The sequence below is a fragment of the Lepidochelys kempii genome, chromosome 8 (assembly GCF_965140265.1).
Source record: "Lepidochelys kempii isolate rLepKem1 chromosome 8, rLepKem1.hap2, whole genome shotgun sequence".
NCBI lineage: Eukaryota > Metazoa > Chordata > Testudines > Cheloniidae > Lepidochelys > Lepidochelys kempii.
Window position 1 is genome coordinate 38,511,405 of NC_133263.1, and position 12,570 is coordinate 38,523,974.

The window sequence follows — 12,570 nt, forward strand, 5'->3', positions numbered from 1 at the left end:
CATGCGGTGCAACAGTGAAAGATTCAGCCATTGGAAAAGTGAAGAACTCTCACCACATTCAAAAAATGTGCATACATGATTGATGAATGCACCAATGCAAATGGGCATCAAGTATTAAGTCATTATGTATGTTATCTTGATGTCACTGGTAGGCCAATTGATGCGTTTCTAGATGTTCAAGTTATAGAAGACATATTCACTGCATCTGTGACAACCCACATCTTAGAAGAGTTAAATGCTTGTAAATTGAACGCCAAACAGATGGCTGCTTGTGCATTTGATGAAGTTGCAAATTTCTCTAGAAGACATAGTGGAGTACAAGCTTTGCTCAGAGAAAAGTGTAACGCTAATATCTCCTATACCTGGGGTAGGCAACCTATGGCATGCATGCAAAAGGCGAGACACGCGAGCTGATTTTCAGTGGCACTCACACTGCCCGGGTCCTGGCCCCCAGTCCAGGGGGCTCTGCATTTTAATTTTAATTTTAAATGAAGCTTCTTAAACATTTTAAAAACCTTATTTACTTTACATACAACAATAGTTTAGTTATATATTAAAGACTTATAGAAAGAGACCTTCTAAAAACATTAAAATGTATTACTGGCATGCGAATCCTTAAATTAGAGTGAATAAATGAAGACTTGGTGCACCACTTCTGAAAGGTTGCTGACCCCTGTCCTATACACACTGTAGAGGCCATCTACTCCAGCTAACACTAGTACGAAATGCAGAATCTTCAGAAGACATTTAAAAAGCCATAAAGGACTGAACATCTTCTGAAAAATAGAAGATACACTGGGACTGAAGTTTAAATTAGTCCAACCTGGGAAAACCCACTGGTTTTCTTATGAGTGATCCTTGGCTGTTGTCTTAAAATTACTGCAACCATTATTACTGGTTTTGGAAACTACCTACCAAGATGGGATGGGATCTAAGTAGTCCAGCTGGAAGACTATCACCATTCTCTCTTGTCGGTCTACTGTTGAAATCACTTGGGTCATTAAACAATGCCATCAAGGCATCTGCTAAAACAGTAGTAGATTTTTGTCCAGCAATAGAAGCTCCATTTGGATCAATCAGAGAGAGATCAATTGAAAACATACTGGAATAAGCAAAGACTTCAGTCCAGAACTTGACTAATGAAGGCAGTTATATTGAATCTTTAAGTGAAGAGGACATGAAGTGTTTGTTAAGCCAGCTGATTGATTCTTACAAATCTACATCAGGGACTTCTGGATTATACTCAACCTCTGTGTAGCTTTTACAGATGCCTGTCTTATAAAACATCAACAACTGAGTGGAATGAGACACAACCAGCAATGAGGCTGCTATGAGATCAGGGCAGAATACAGAATTTGAACACAGAGTGCAATATCATACAGTGAATGAAGATTTGACTTCAGCTTCTTCTTTATCATCACTAGTGGTTTGACCCAATCTTTGTGCTATGTTTACGGGGATGAAAGAAGTAGGAATTCATTTCTTGCTACTCCCAGTCATAACAGCTACAACTGAACATTCTTTATACTCATTGAATAGAATTTTGTGTTCTCAAAGAAGTCACCTTCTTCCTGATCATGAGGGACTGAAAGTACTGGACACACAAGAAGCCACTTAAGATGAAAACATTGCATTCGAGAAGCTCATTAACAGAGCTGAGCAAAATTACAAGAAACCAGGAAGGACGTAGATATGTAGGGCTTCACAGCAGGCTTGAGGAGCCAGCTTTAATTTGTATGATTTTAAAACATGAGTAAAATATAATAAAATGGTCATGAAACATTTTTCAGGTTTTACTATGGGTCCATACAGCACACCTTTGCCCTCCTGGTCTCACCCCTAGTAGGCCTTAACCCCCCTGTAAATTTGTTTCCCTCTCCCACCCCCATTCAGTTCCTGGGGAAAACACTGATTAAGGAAAATGTAAACTTCACCTTATTTGTCCATCAAACCCTTTGCAATATGAGCAGCCAGCAGTGGCCGCGGTCTTGATGAAGGGGGTACTTATAGAAGGAAGAGGCAATGTTTATTGATATTCTATAAAATGAACATCATTTACAGCTTCTGGAGTTTATGAATCCATAGCAATCAGTACAGATATGAAAGACCCCTATTATATGCATATATAAGAATGGCCATATTGCATCAGACCAAAGGTCAAAGCTTTTGACACGGTCTCCCATAGTATTCTTGTCAGCAAGTTAAGGAAGTATGGGCTGGATGAATGCACTATAAGGTGGGTAGAAAGCTGGCTAAATTGTCGGACTCAACGGGTAGTGATCAATGGCTCCATGTCTAGTTGGCAGCCGCTATCAAGTGGAGTGCCCCAAGGGTCGGTCCTGGGGCCGGTTTTATTCAATATCTTCATAAATGATCTGGAGGATGGTGTGGATTGCACTCTCAGCAAATTTGCGGATGATACTAAACTGGGAGGAGTGGTAGATACGCTGGAGGGGAGGGATAGGATACAGAAGGACCTAGACCAATTGGAAGATTGGGCCAAAAGGAATCTGATGAGGTTCAATAAGGATAAGTGCAGGGTCCTGCACTTAGGACGGAAGAACCCAATGCACAGCTACAGACTAGGGACCGAATGGCTAGGCAGCAGTTCTGCGGAAAAGGACCTAGGGGTGACAGTGGACGAGAAGCTGGATATGAGTCAGCAGTGTGCCCTTGTTGCCAAGAAGGCCAATGGCATTTTGGGATGTATAAGTAGGGGCATAGCGAGCAGATCGAGGGACGTGATCGTTCCCCTCTATTCGACATTGGTGAGGCCTCATCTGGAGTACTGTGTCCAGTTTTGGGCCCCACACTTCAAGAAGGATGTGGATAAATTGGAGAGAGTCCAGCGAAGGGCAACAAAAATGATTAGGGGACTGGAACACATGAGTTATGAGGAGAGGCTGAGGGAGCTGGGATTGTTTAGCCTGCAGAAGAGAAGAATGAGGGGGGATTTGATAGCTGCTTTCAACTACCTGAAAGGGGGTTCCAAAGAGGATGGCTCTAGACTGTTCTCAATGGTAGCAGATGACAGAACGAGGAGTAATGGTCTCAAGTTGCAGTGGGGGAGGTTTAGATTGGATATTAGGAAAAACTTTTTCACTAAGAGGGTGGTGAAACACTGGAATGCGTTACCTAGGGAGGTGGTAGAATCTCCTTCCTTAGAGGTTTTTAAGGTCAGGCTTGACAAAGCCCTGGCTGGGATGATTTAACTGGGAATTGGTCCTGCTTTGAGCAGGGGGTTGGACTAGATGACCTTCTGGGGTCCCTTCCAACCCTGATATTCTATGATTCTATGATTCTATGAAAGGTCCCTCTAGCCCAGTATCCTGTCTTCCGACAGTGGCCAATGCCGGTGCCCCAGAGGGAATGAACAGAACAGGCAATCATCCAGTGATCCATCCCCTGTCACTCATTCCCAGCTTCTGGCAAACAGAGGTTGGGGACACCATCCATGCTCATCCGAGCTAATAGCCATTGATGGACCTATCGTCCATGAACTTGTCTAGTTCCTTTTTTTAAAGCTGTTCTGGTCTTGGCCTTCACAACATTCCCTGGCAAAGAGTTCCACAGGTTGTGCGCTGTGTGAAGAATTTGAAGAAATACTTCCTTTTGCTTGTTTTAAACCTGCTGCCTATTAATTTCATTTGTGCCCCATAGTTCTTGTGTTATGAGAAGTGGTAAATAACACCTCCTTATTTGTTTTCTCCACACCAGTCATGATATTATAAACCTCAGTCATATCCCCCCTTATCTGTCTCTTTTCCAAGCTGAAAAGTCCCAGTCTTATTAATCTCTCCTCTGTTATAGTGATATAGTGGCAGCTGATGGAATCAATAGGATTTTTAGAGGCAGCAAGTAATTGTCCAAGTTATTTGATTAAAATGATAATGCCCCCTTCATTTTATGCCCTCTTCAGAACAGGACCTCTCCCATTTAATGACCTAGTTCGCAGAGCAAGGAAGGCAAATTGGTGGCTGTTGATTGAGATTCTGGTCAAATTCTTGTCTTTCCTACCAACTGCTGAAGGCCGCTGATGCAGATCTATTCACTGTCCGACTCCAAAATGGGGAAAAGAAACTAGGATCTCATTTACACAGCGTGACTCCTTTATGCAAAAGCTAAGTATTATTAAAGACAATGGACACCTCCCCAATCTGCTGCTGCGATGCTAAATATACTGCTCGTGGAGGATTTTCAGATGCACATATGCAATCCAGTGACATAACTACGCAAGAGAAATGTTATGGGATATTAAATATATACATTACTTCTCTATGACTTCAGTTTCATTTTTCTTGTTTCTGTTATGGCCTGTATTGCCATAAAATATATAAGATAAAAAAATCAGGAGAAAGATAGGTTTGCTTCTTCCAGTTGTCATGGGAGACCCATTGTGTCGAATAATACTGTAGCAGCCAAGAGGAGATCCCTTCCCCACAATTACCTATATGATGCATACTTAATCACAGGGTTGATCCTAGATTTACTCTAGGACAACGTAATAAAAAAGGGAATCATAGATTTAGGAATTCCCAAAATATTGTAACTTTGTAGACGAAGGAGACGCAATGGGACATGTGATCAACTTGCAGTAACTTGTTTACTTAGCTAGCGGTGAAGAATAAAAGTATTGGTAAGTGAGAGAAGGAAGTGTGGTGTGGAAGGATCACAATTCAATTAACTATTATATTATTTTGCAACTCTCTATCTCCTCCAATCGGTAATAATTTGCCTTAATATTTCAGAGTTTTCACTGTGAAATATTATAACCACAATATGTACTTAAGAGAGAAATCTTTGCTGTGCAGTTAATAACTGCACATAGTAAGTTTAAAATGTGAACATCATAGCATGTCTTATTTTAGCTGAGCCACAAGGTGGCGATATTAGCAAAGATGGTGCTGAAAATGCAGCTTTTCGGACTCCGTCAGCCCTCAGTGGAAGCTGCACTCAGACTTCTGAATCCAGACGACAACGCCTCTACGCCGGGAACGGGTGACAAAGGATTACAGGGAAAGGGCGGATGGAATAATTACAAATAAAATCAATATTGGAGGACAAATCGTTTACTTTCTAGCACAACATATGAATGACTGCTGGAGCTTTGCAGAGAGGCCTGTGTTTCAGATCTGACCCGGGAATGGCTGGCGAAATGGAGACTCGCTCCAGGAAAAGGCAAGTTGTGTCTTTCTTTCTATGTTTGTGTGTGTCCCTGGTAGCTTGTGAGACGATCCGCTATTCTGTGAGCGAAGAGAAGAAAAGCGGGTCCCTAGTTGCTAATATTGCAAAGGATTTGAAACTGGATGTAGAGAAATTGTCTGGTCGCAGTCTCCGGCTGATTTCTAAAAGCACCAAGCAATATTTTGAGCTGAACACAGGATCCGGGGATGTAATAATAAAGGAGAAGATAGACCGTGAGGATCTGTGTGGACAGAGTGACCCGTGTTTGCTGCAATTTGAAATTGTGTTGGAAAATCCACTGCAGCTGTACCGAATGGAAGTGCAGATAGATGATGTGAATGACAATAACCCTAAATTCTCTAAAAATGAATTCGTTTTAAAAATACCTGAACAGATCCCCATAGACACCCGCTTCCCCGTAGAAAGGGCCCAAGATTCAGACATAGGAACAAACAACATCCAGAGCTACGCAATCAGCGCTAATGAGCACTTCAGCCTGGATGTGCAAACCCGGGGAGACGGCAGTAAATACGCGGAGCTGGTGTTAGAGAAACAATTAGATCGGGAGGAGCAGGCGCAGCTGATGCTGATTCTCACAGCTGCCGATGGGGGCCTGCCACAGAGAACTGGCACAGCCCAAATACGCATTAATGTCCTGGACAGCAACGATAACTTCCCTCAGTTTAGTCAGTCAGTGTACACGGTGCAGTTAATGGAAAATAGTCCTCAGGACACTTTGGTCACTAAGGTTGAAGCTAGTGATTTGGATCAAGGTCCAAATGCAGAAATCACCTATTCATTCGGGCAGGTCCCCGAGCGAGTCCTCAAATTATTTCAGCTCAATCAGTTCACTGGCGAAATCACTGTTTTGGGGATAATTGATTTTGAAGACGCAGAAATGTATGAAGTAGAAGTTCAGGCCACGGATGGTGGGGGGTTTTCTTCGCGCTGCAAAGTCCTGGTGGAGATCGAGGACATGAATGACAACGCCCCGGAAGTGACGCTGACGTCCCTCAGCAGCACCATACCCGAGGACTCCTCCCCTGAGACAGTGGTGGCCCTGTTCAGTGTGAGAGACCGAGACTCCGGGGACAATGGCAGAACGGTCTGCTCCATTCAGGACAATGTCCCATTTGCTTTAAAATCGACTCTGAAGAATTATTACGAGCTTGTTACACAAAAGCCCCTGGACCGAGAGAAAGTGCCTGAGTATAACATAAGCATCACAGCCACAGACCGGGGGACTCCGAGGCTCACCTCAGTGAGGATCATCCGTGTTCAGCTATCGGATATTAATGACAACCCCCCTGTATTTAATGAAAGTTCGTACGTCATGTACCTGAAGGAGAACAACCACCCGGGCCTGTTGATTGGAACTGTCCATGCTGCTGACCTGGACACAAAGCAGAATGCCAAAGTGACATATTCGGCGTTGCCTGGCAACATCGGTGACCTCCCCTTCTCCTCCTCCATCTCCATAAACTCCGAAAACGGGAATGTGTACGCTCTGCAGTCTCTGGATTATGAGCAAACGAGGGATTTCCAGGTTACAGTGAGAGCTGCAGATGGCGGGTCCCCTCCACTGAGCTCTGAAGTCATTGTCCGAGTTGTGATAATTGATGAAAATGACAACGCCCCCTTCATTTTATACCCTCTACAGAACAGCAGCTCCCCCGCTAATGACCTGGTTCCCAGATCGGCGGAGGCGGGTTACCTGGTGACGAAGGTGGTAGCTGTGGATGGAGATTCCGGTCAGAATTCTTGGCTTTCCTACCAGCTGCTCAAGGCTACAGACCCAGGTCTCTTCGCTGTGGGTCTCCAAACCGGGGAAGTAAAAACCAGCAGGCCTATAACGAGCCCAGACTCTGTTAAACAGAAACTTATCGTCCTGGTTAGAGACAACGGAGAGCCGCCCAGATCCACCACCTCGACCCTTAATGTGCTTCTGGTGGATGGGTTTTCAGACGCCTACATGCAGTTACTGGATGTACCACAAGAAGAGGAGCAGCAGGACACATTAACCCTGTATTTAGTCATTTCTTTGTCTTTCGTTTCATTCCTTTTTCTGGTTTGTGTGGTAACAATTATCGCCATCCGGCTATACAAGACAAGGCAGTGCCGAGAGCGGTATGTTCCATCGTCCAGGAACTTTTATTTTGAGCCCAACTTCCCCACAAATCCTGCGGACACAAGCGTCACTGGGACTCTGCCTCAATCTTATTGTTACGAGGTTTGCTTGACAACTGGGTCTGGCACAAGCGAATTTAAATTTCTGAGGCCACTGGCACCGTCTCTACCCGCTGACCCTAGCGTTTCAGAAGGGTCCGTTCTTGACTCTCAGATTAACTCTCAGCTTAAGGAGAAGAAAGAATCTCTGAGAGAGGTGAGTGCCTATTTCACTGCATTTGCATCAATACCTTGCTTGAATATGTTTGTTTCTGCTGCTATGAAAATTAGTTGACTGGAACATTTTAGAAATATTGAGAAATATTTCATTTTCTAGGGAGCTTTTCTGTTTATTGTCCAACGTATTTTTGAAATGTTAGTATGTGCGGGCTAATATAATTGCACAGTAACGCTCTAAATGAGTTTGCCAGACTGGTTCTGATCTTCTTGCGTTCTGTGTGTTCTCTACCAAGAAAGATTTAAACTTGTCAAAAGAATTATTTGGATGTTAATTATCAAGGGCTCATTAACATCAGAATTATCTGATCCTTGTACAATATTCCTAAGGGGACGCCCTGAAGTCTAAAATTTTACAAGGAAATTGAGGCGGTGTTTTTTTTTAGCAGTGTTTTTGCTGAGGTGTGGATTTTAGGACTAATGGCTCAATATGTAGTGAAGGAGATCGGGGAAACAAAGTAAAATAGAAGTATCTAAGGAAAATGTATTCTCCCACAATATGTAAACTACACCTTTGTTTTCCATCAAACCCTTTGCTATGTGAGCAGCAAGCAGTGGCAGAGGTTTCAATGAGGGGGATATGTATTGAAGGAATGGGCAATGATGGCTTAAATCCTGTAACATCATCACCAGTTCGAGCTTCATGAGCTTTTGTACCCATGACAATCAACGTAGATGTTATAAGCCAGTATTATATGCACACTGCTGATGTAGCTGCAGTTAGTGGTATTAGCAGGATTTTTATAGGCAGCAAGTGTTCGGGAAATGGGTGAAGAACGGAACAGAGTCCAGAGTCCCAGGAGAAGCAATTATCTAGAGTAACTAAGGAAATTCACTGTGTACAAGTAATGTCCGATGGATGTGGATGTGTAGAAACACCGCTGGCTAGTACCTTGTCTAACAATGCTGAAAATACAGGGTCCGGTCCTCTGCTGAGGAAATCTCCGACAAGCGCAACTGAGGATGGGGGGAGGCATAATTCAATATAAAGCAGCCGGGCTTGGTACCACTTAGCTCTCTGTTTTTGTGTCGAATGGACGGAAGTGCATAGCCCGTGGGAAGTAATAATAGTATAACTGTTTTGCGTTATGAGATTGAATGTGTTTAATGATTGTAGGAGGCCGTGTCCAAACGCATTCTCCTGACGTTACATTTGTTGGTGGATAATATTTATGTCCTCTCTGGGGTGAACTGTGGCATTGACTCATATTGTACTGTCCCTGAGGCAAAACCCACAGGAAGAGAGGTCCCGAGAGATTCCACTTTCTGGAGTTTGCTACCGATCTTACCCTCAGGTGGAGGGATGTATTAAGGGAGAAAAGGAAGGTATACAAAGAATACAAGGAGTGTGGATCGATAGGGGAAATAAATCTGACTTCTCAGAGGGGATGTTCCCCATGTTCTTCTCTGGCTCTCCACACTCTGTAGCAGCCCCCTCCTCCCCTTTCTCTGCTTTCTCCATGGACAGAGGAAACCCAGAAGCCGAATCTGATGGAATCGTCACCTCCCGCTGGTCTTGCTTGAAGTATTTCTGCTGGTTTGGGAGGGGAGCAGGCATTAGAATTAGCTGTAAAAATGGGGGAACGTGAGGCGAAACTTAATACCCATTATTCTAGCACAGTGGCCAAATTCCATCAATTTCTGCTCTCTTCCACCAGAACAAAGATGAAAGAGCATCTAGCCTTTAGTAAGTACAAAGAACGAAGGTCAAGAATAAGTGTTGCCTTAATTCTGGCTCTTCATTTTCCAGATAATGGATACAACTAAAATGAGGTTTTATGGGCCCGGTGTTTGCAAAGGGTTTACAGACTTTTTTCCCCCACCAAAAAGAGAGAGAGAGAGAGGGGAGGGGGAGAGAGAGAATTACAATAATCAAGCAGTGTTTCAGATAGAGTTTGTCATTCAAGAATAATTTTGTTACACCGGTCCTAACAAATATCTTGAACCTAGGAACTTGCGGTTGTTGTGACTATTAGTAATGGCTAATTGGTGAATTATTATTACTATACATGAATATGTGTATAGATTTTTTTAAAAACCTATAAACAGTCTTTTTTCTCTGTAAAAATGACATTGAGGTTTTAGATATCTTAAATCTACTGCCAAGAATCCTGAATTAATTAAAACAGAGATCTGTGAAAGTAAAATGTACTCCCCAAGACATTTTAGTATAAATGATCATTTCTAATTATTATCTAAAGATAACCTGGAGTTCAACATAATTAATGAATTCTTTGATTATAGTAATTTCTTTTGGGAGAACAGTCTGGATTTGGATACCTAAGATAGAATGGCAAAGTGCTCCAAAAGAAAACCCGCACTTCCCCTTTAGGAGATGTAAACAGCAAATACAAAACTGATATTAAAGACATCAGTATGCCAGCTGGTGTAAATCGACATAGCGCCGCGGAAGTAAATGGTGGTGGAGGAGGGGCAATTGACAGCATCTGAGCATCTGGCACTTGGACAGCCCTGATCATGGAAAAAATCAGCGTTTATGCTGGCACTTTGTCGGGGTTATGCAGCGTTCCTACAGAAAGTATTAACCAACAGTTAATTAGTTCCTATCAAAATAAGTTATTCCTAACTCTTACAAATCTATTTTAAAAAATTAAGACGATCTAGTTGGTTATTATTACTCCTAATGATCCTGGCCTCACATTTTTTAATTGACTCATAATTTTTTAAGCCTACCTTTTTGATGCCCAGCATTAGACACTCAAGCCCTTATTTTTCAGAGTCATGGAGTACCCATCACTCCCATTGAGTTCTGTGGGAGTTCTGGGTACTAAACAGTTCTGAAAACTAGGCCCAAGATGTCTGGAATTGGGCACATACAACCAATGACCACATTTGAACATTTTGGCTTAAACAAACAGCAAGCTAATGATCTTTTTGAATCAGCCACCTAAATTACCATAAAGCTTTTCCAGATTTGTAAGTGTAAACACCTCACAGGGGTGTAAGATGTTCCGGACAGTTTTTGAAAGACAGAAATACAAATAGAAATACAACGAAGTGGATATCGCTGTATTTGGCTAATCAAATTACATTTACTTCTGAATTTTCACACTGTAAAACTTCCCTCCGAGTTGTATAGATACACAGTGCCCTATTTTAGGGTTTCATTAAACATGAGCATTTAAATTATAGGATGTAGGTACAGGCCAGATCCTGCTCCCATTGAAATCAATGGCAAAACTTCCGCTGACTTCAAATAGAACGATATCCCAGCCACAGATCTGTAAGATGAAGCCCTGATTGCATGTCCCTCTGTGCACACGAATGCCTGCGTTCTTCGTAACAGCCGATAATGACGCCACATCATTCTATATTGTTTGCAGGGCAGAGCTTCTGTCTCTGAAGACTCCATATCCAGATCTTCAGGCGCAGGCTGTATTGTTAACAAGGTGACAGGGATAAATGGGAACAGTAGTCAAAACGGTTGGCTTTCCTACCAATAGATGAGAAAAACCAGCTCTGCTTTGTTCAACTATCAGACATCATAAAGGAGCAATGAGAATCAAGAGGCTTATCGCCCTCCAAGAAACTTTCAAGAAGGTACAGGCCCTTTCTGTAAGAGAGCAAGGATATGTATTTCTATATTATGTAATTCTTTATTCCTGGTTTTTCACGTAGACCTTTGCGTTTATGGTATGACTATTGAAGAAGAGAAGGAGCTCCTATAGCATGCTTGCTTTGCAGATTCCACCTAGCCCTTAGTGTATTATTTTTAGAGTTTGACAACGTCTACTTTATCTAGATATAAAGGAAACATAATAAGTCAAACCTAAGCTTTAACAGTAATTTATCATAAACCACCTTCCCCATGATTCTCCCTTATGGAGATGATTATGTAATAGTGTGTTGATTTTCCGAAACCTCTTTTCAGTGTACAAGTTTAATGTTCAATGAAAATTAAGAATAAATTTCACTTACAAAGTAATTATGTATTAACAAATAGAAGCTGGTTAAATTAAAGCTGCTTCGCCGCAATGTACATTGCATATTTAGTCGGGAGGTTGAGCTTTGTGTATATTGTAAAATGTGTATTTTCAAAATTGTAGTCTTTTTTTCTAACCATATGAAACTGAAACTAATAGTTATAACTCATTTTGAGATCCTTGGTTAAAAGATACTGTAGAAGTGACGAGTAATATTGCATTAGTCGAACGTTAGTAAAATAGGTTAAAAGTGATACAGTAAACTTTAAACATTTTGTAGTGTGTAATGAGTTAAGATAAATCTCTTTCCTTCTGTCTTCATTTAATTTCATTACCGAATATAATATTTCAGATAAAGGGAACATGGTGTAATTTTCCACGTTGTTTACAAGATTTTAAAAATCGAGTTTCTGGTGACCATAACACTAATAAAAACAATTGTTAAAATGGATTTAGATTGACTTTTTTATCCGTTGATTCTAACGATTGGTAGCTGTGCTGCGAGATCAGATTCTGTGAAGCAAAGTCATCAGGGGACATGTTCTTAAAGCACCGATTTCTAATGACATGTTCTGGGGTTTGGTGGATGGACTGTCCCTCCAGAACGTGAGGGCTTGTGCACCGTGTATGCAGGAAGGATGGCTATGAAATCTGATCCCATTGCTGGCAGGAAGAGAGTGTGGGAAAGTACAGACCTGTTTAAACATGCCCTCTTTTACATGAATGAGTCGCTCCCAGGCAGCAGAGGAAATGCAGCTCCCATTGAAGTCAGGCATTGAAGTTGGTTCCGTCTACAAATCTTTATTAGGTGGGAGAAGTCGGGGAAATTTCTTCTAACATTTAACTAAAACATAAAAGGAGTGAAAAATATATCAGACAAATGAATACCTGGGCCAATGTTTTTAAAAACTGGAGTTAAAAGGTGGGTTCTTAAATCCCCATACTGACACCTAAATAACGACCTAATTTTCCAAAGTGCTGAGCGTCCAGCACCTTCCATCGAAATCAGTGTCATTGAGCCTGTTCAGCACTTTGAAAC

At 42.0% G+C, this 12,570-nt stretch overlaps 1 protein-coding gene across 1 annotated transcript in view; it reads left to right on the forward strand.

The window, feature by feature from the left end:
- Positions 1–11,941, forward strand: part of LOC140916446 (uncharacterized) — a 26,205-nt gene extending 14,264 nt beyond the window's left edge. The window contains exon 4 of the mRNA XM_073358093.1: positions 10,932–11,941. Within this exon, the coding sequence (XP_073214194.1) occupies positions 10,932–11,051 (120 nt within the window). The 3' untranslated portion in view covers positions 11,052–11,941. The remainder of the gene's footprint in view (positions 1–10,931) is intronic.
- Positions 11,942–12,570: the final 629 nt, after the last annotated feature.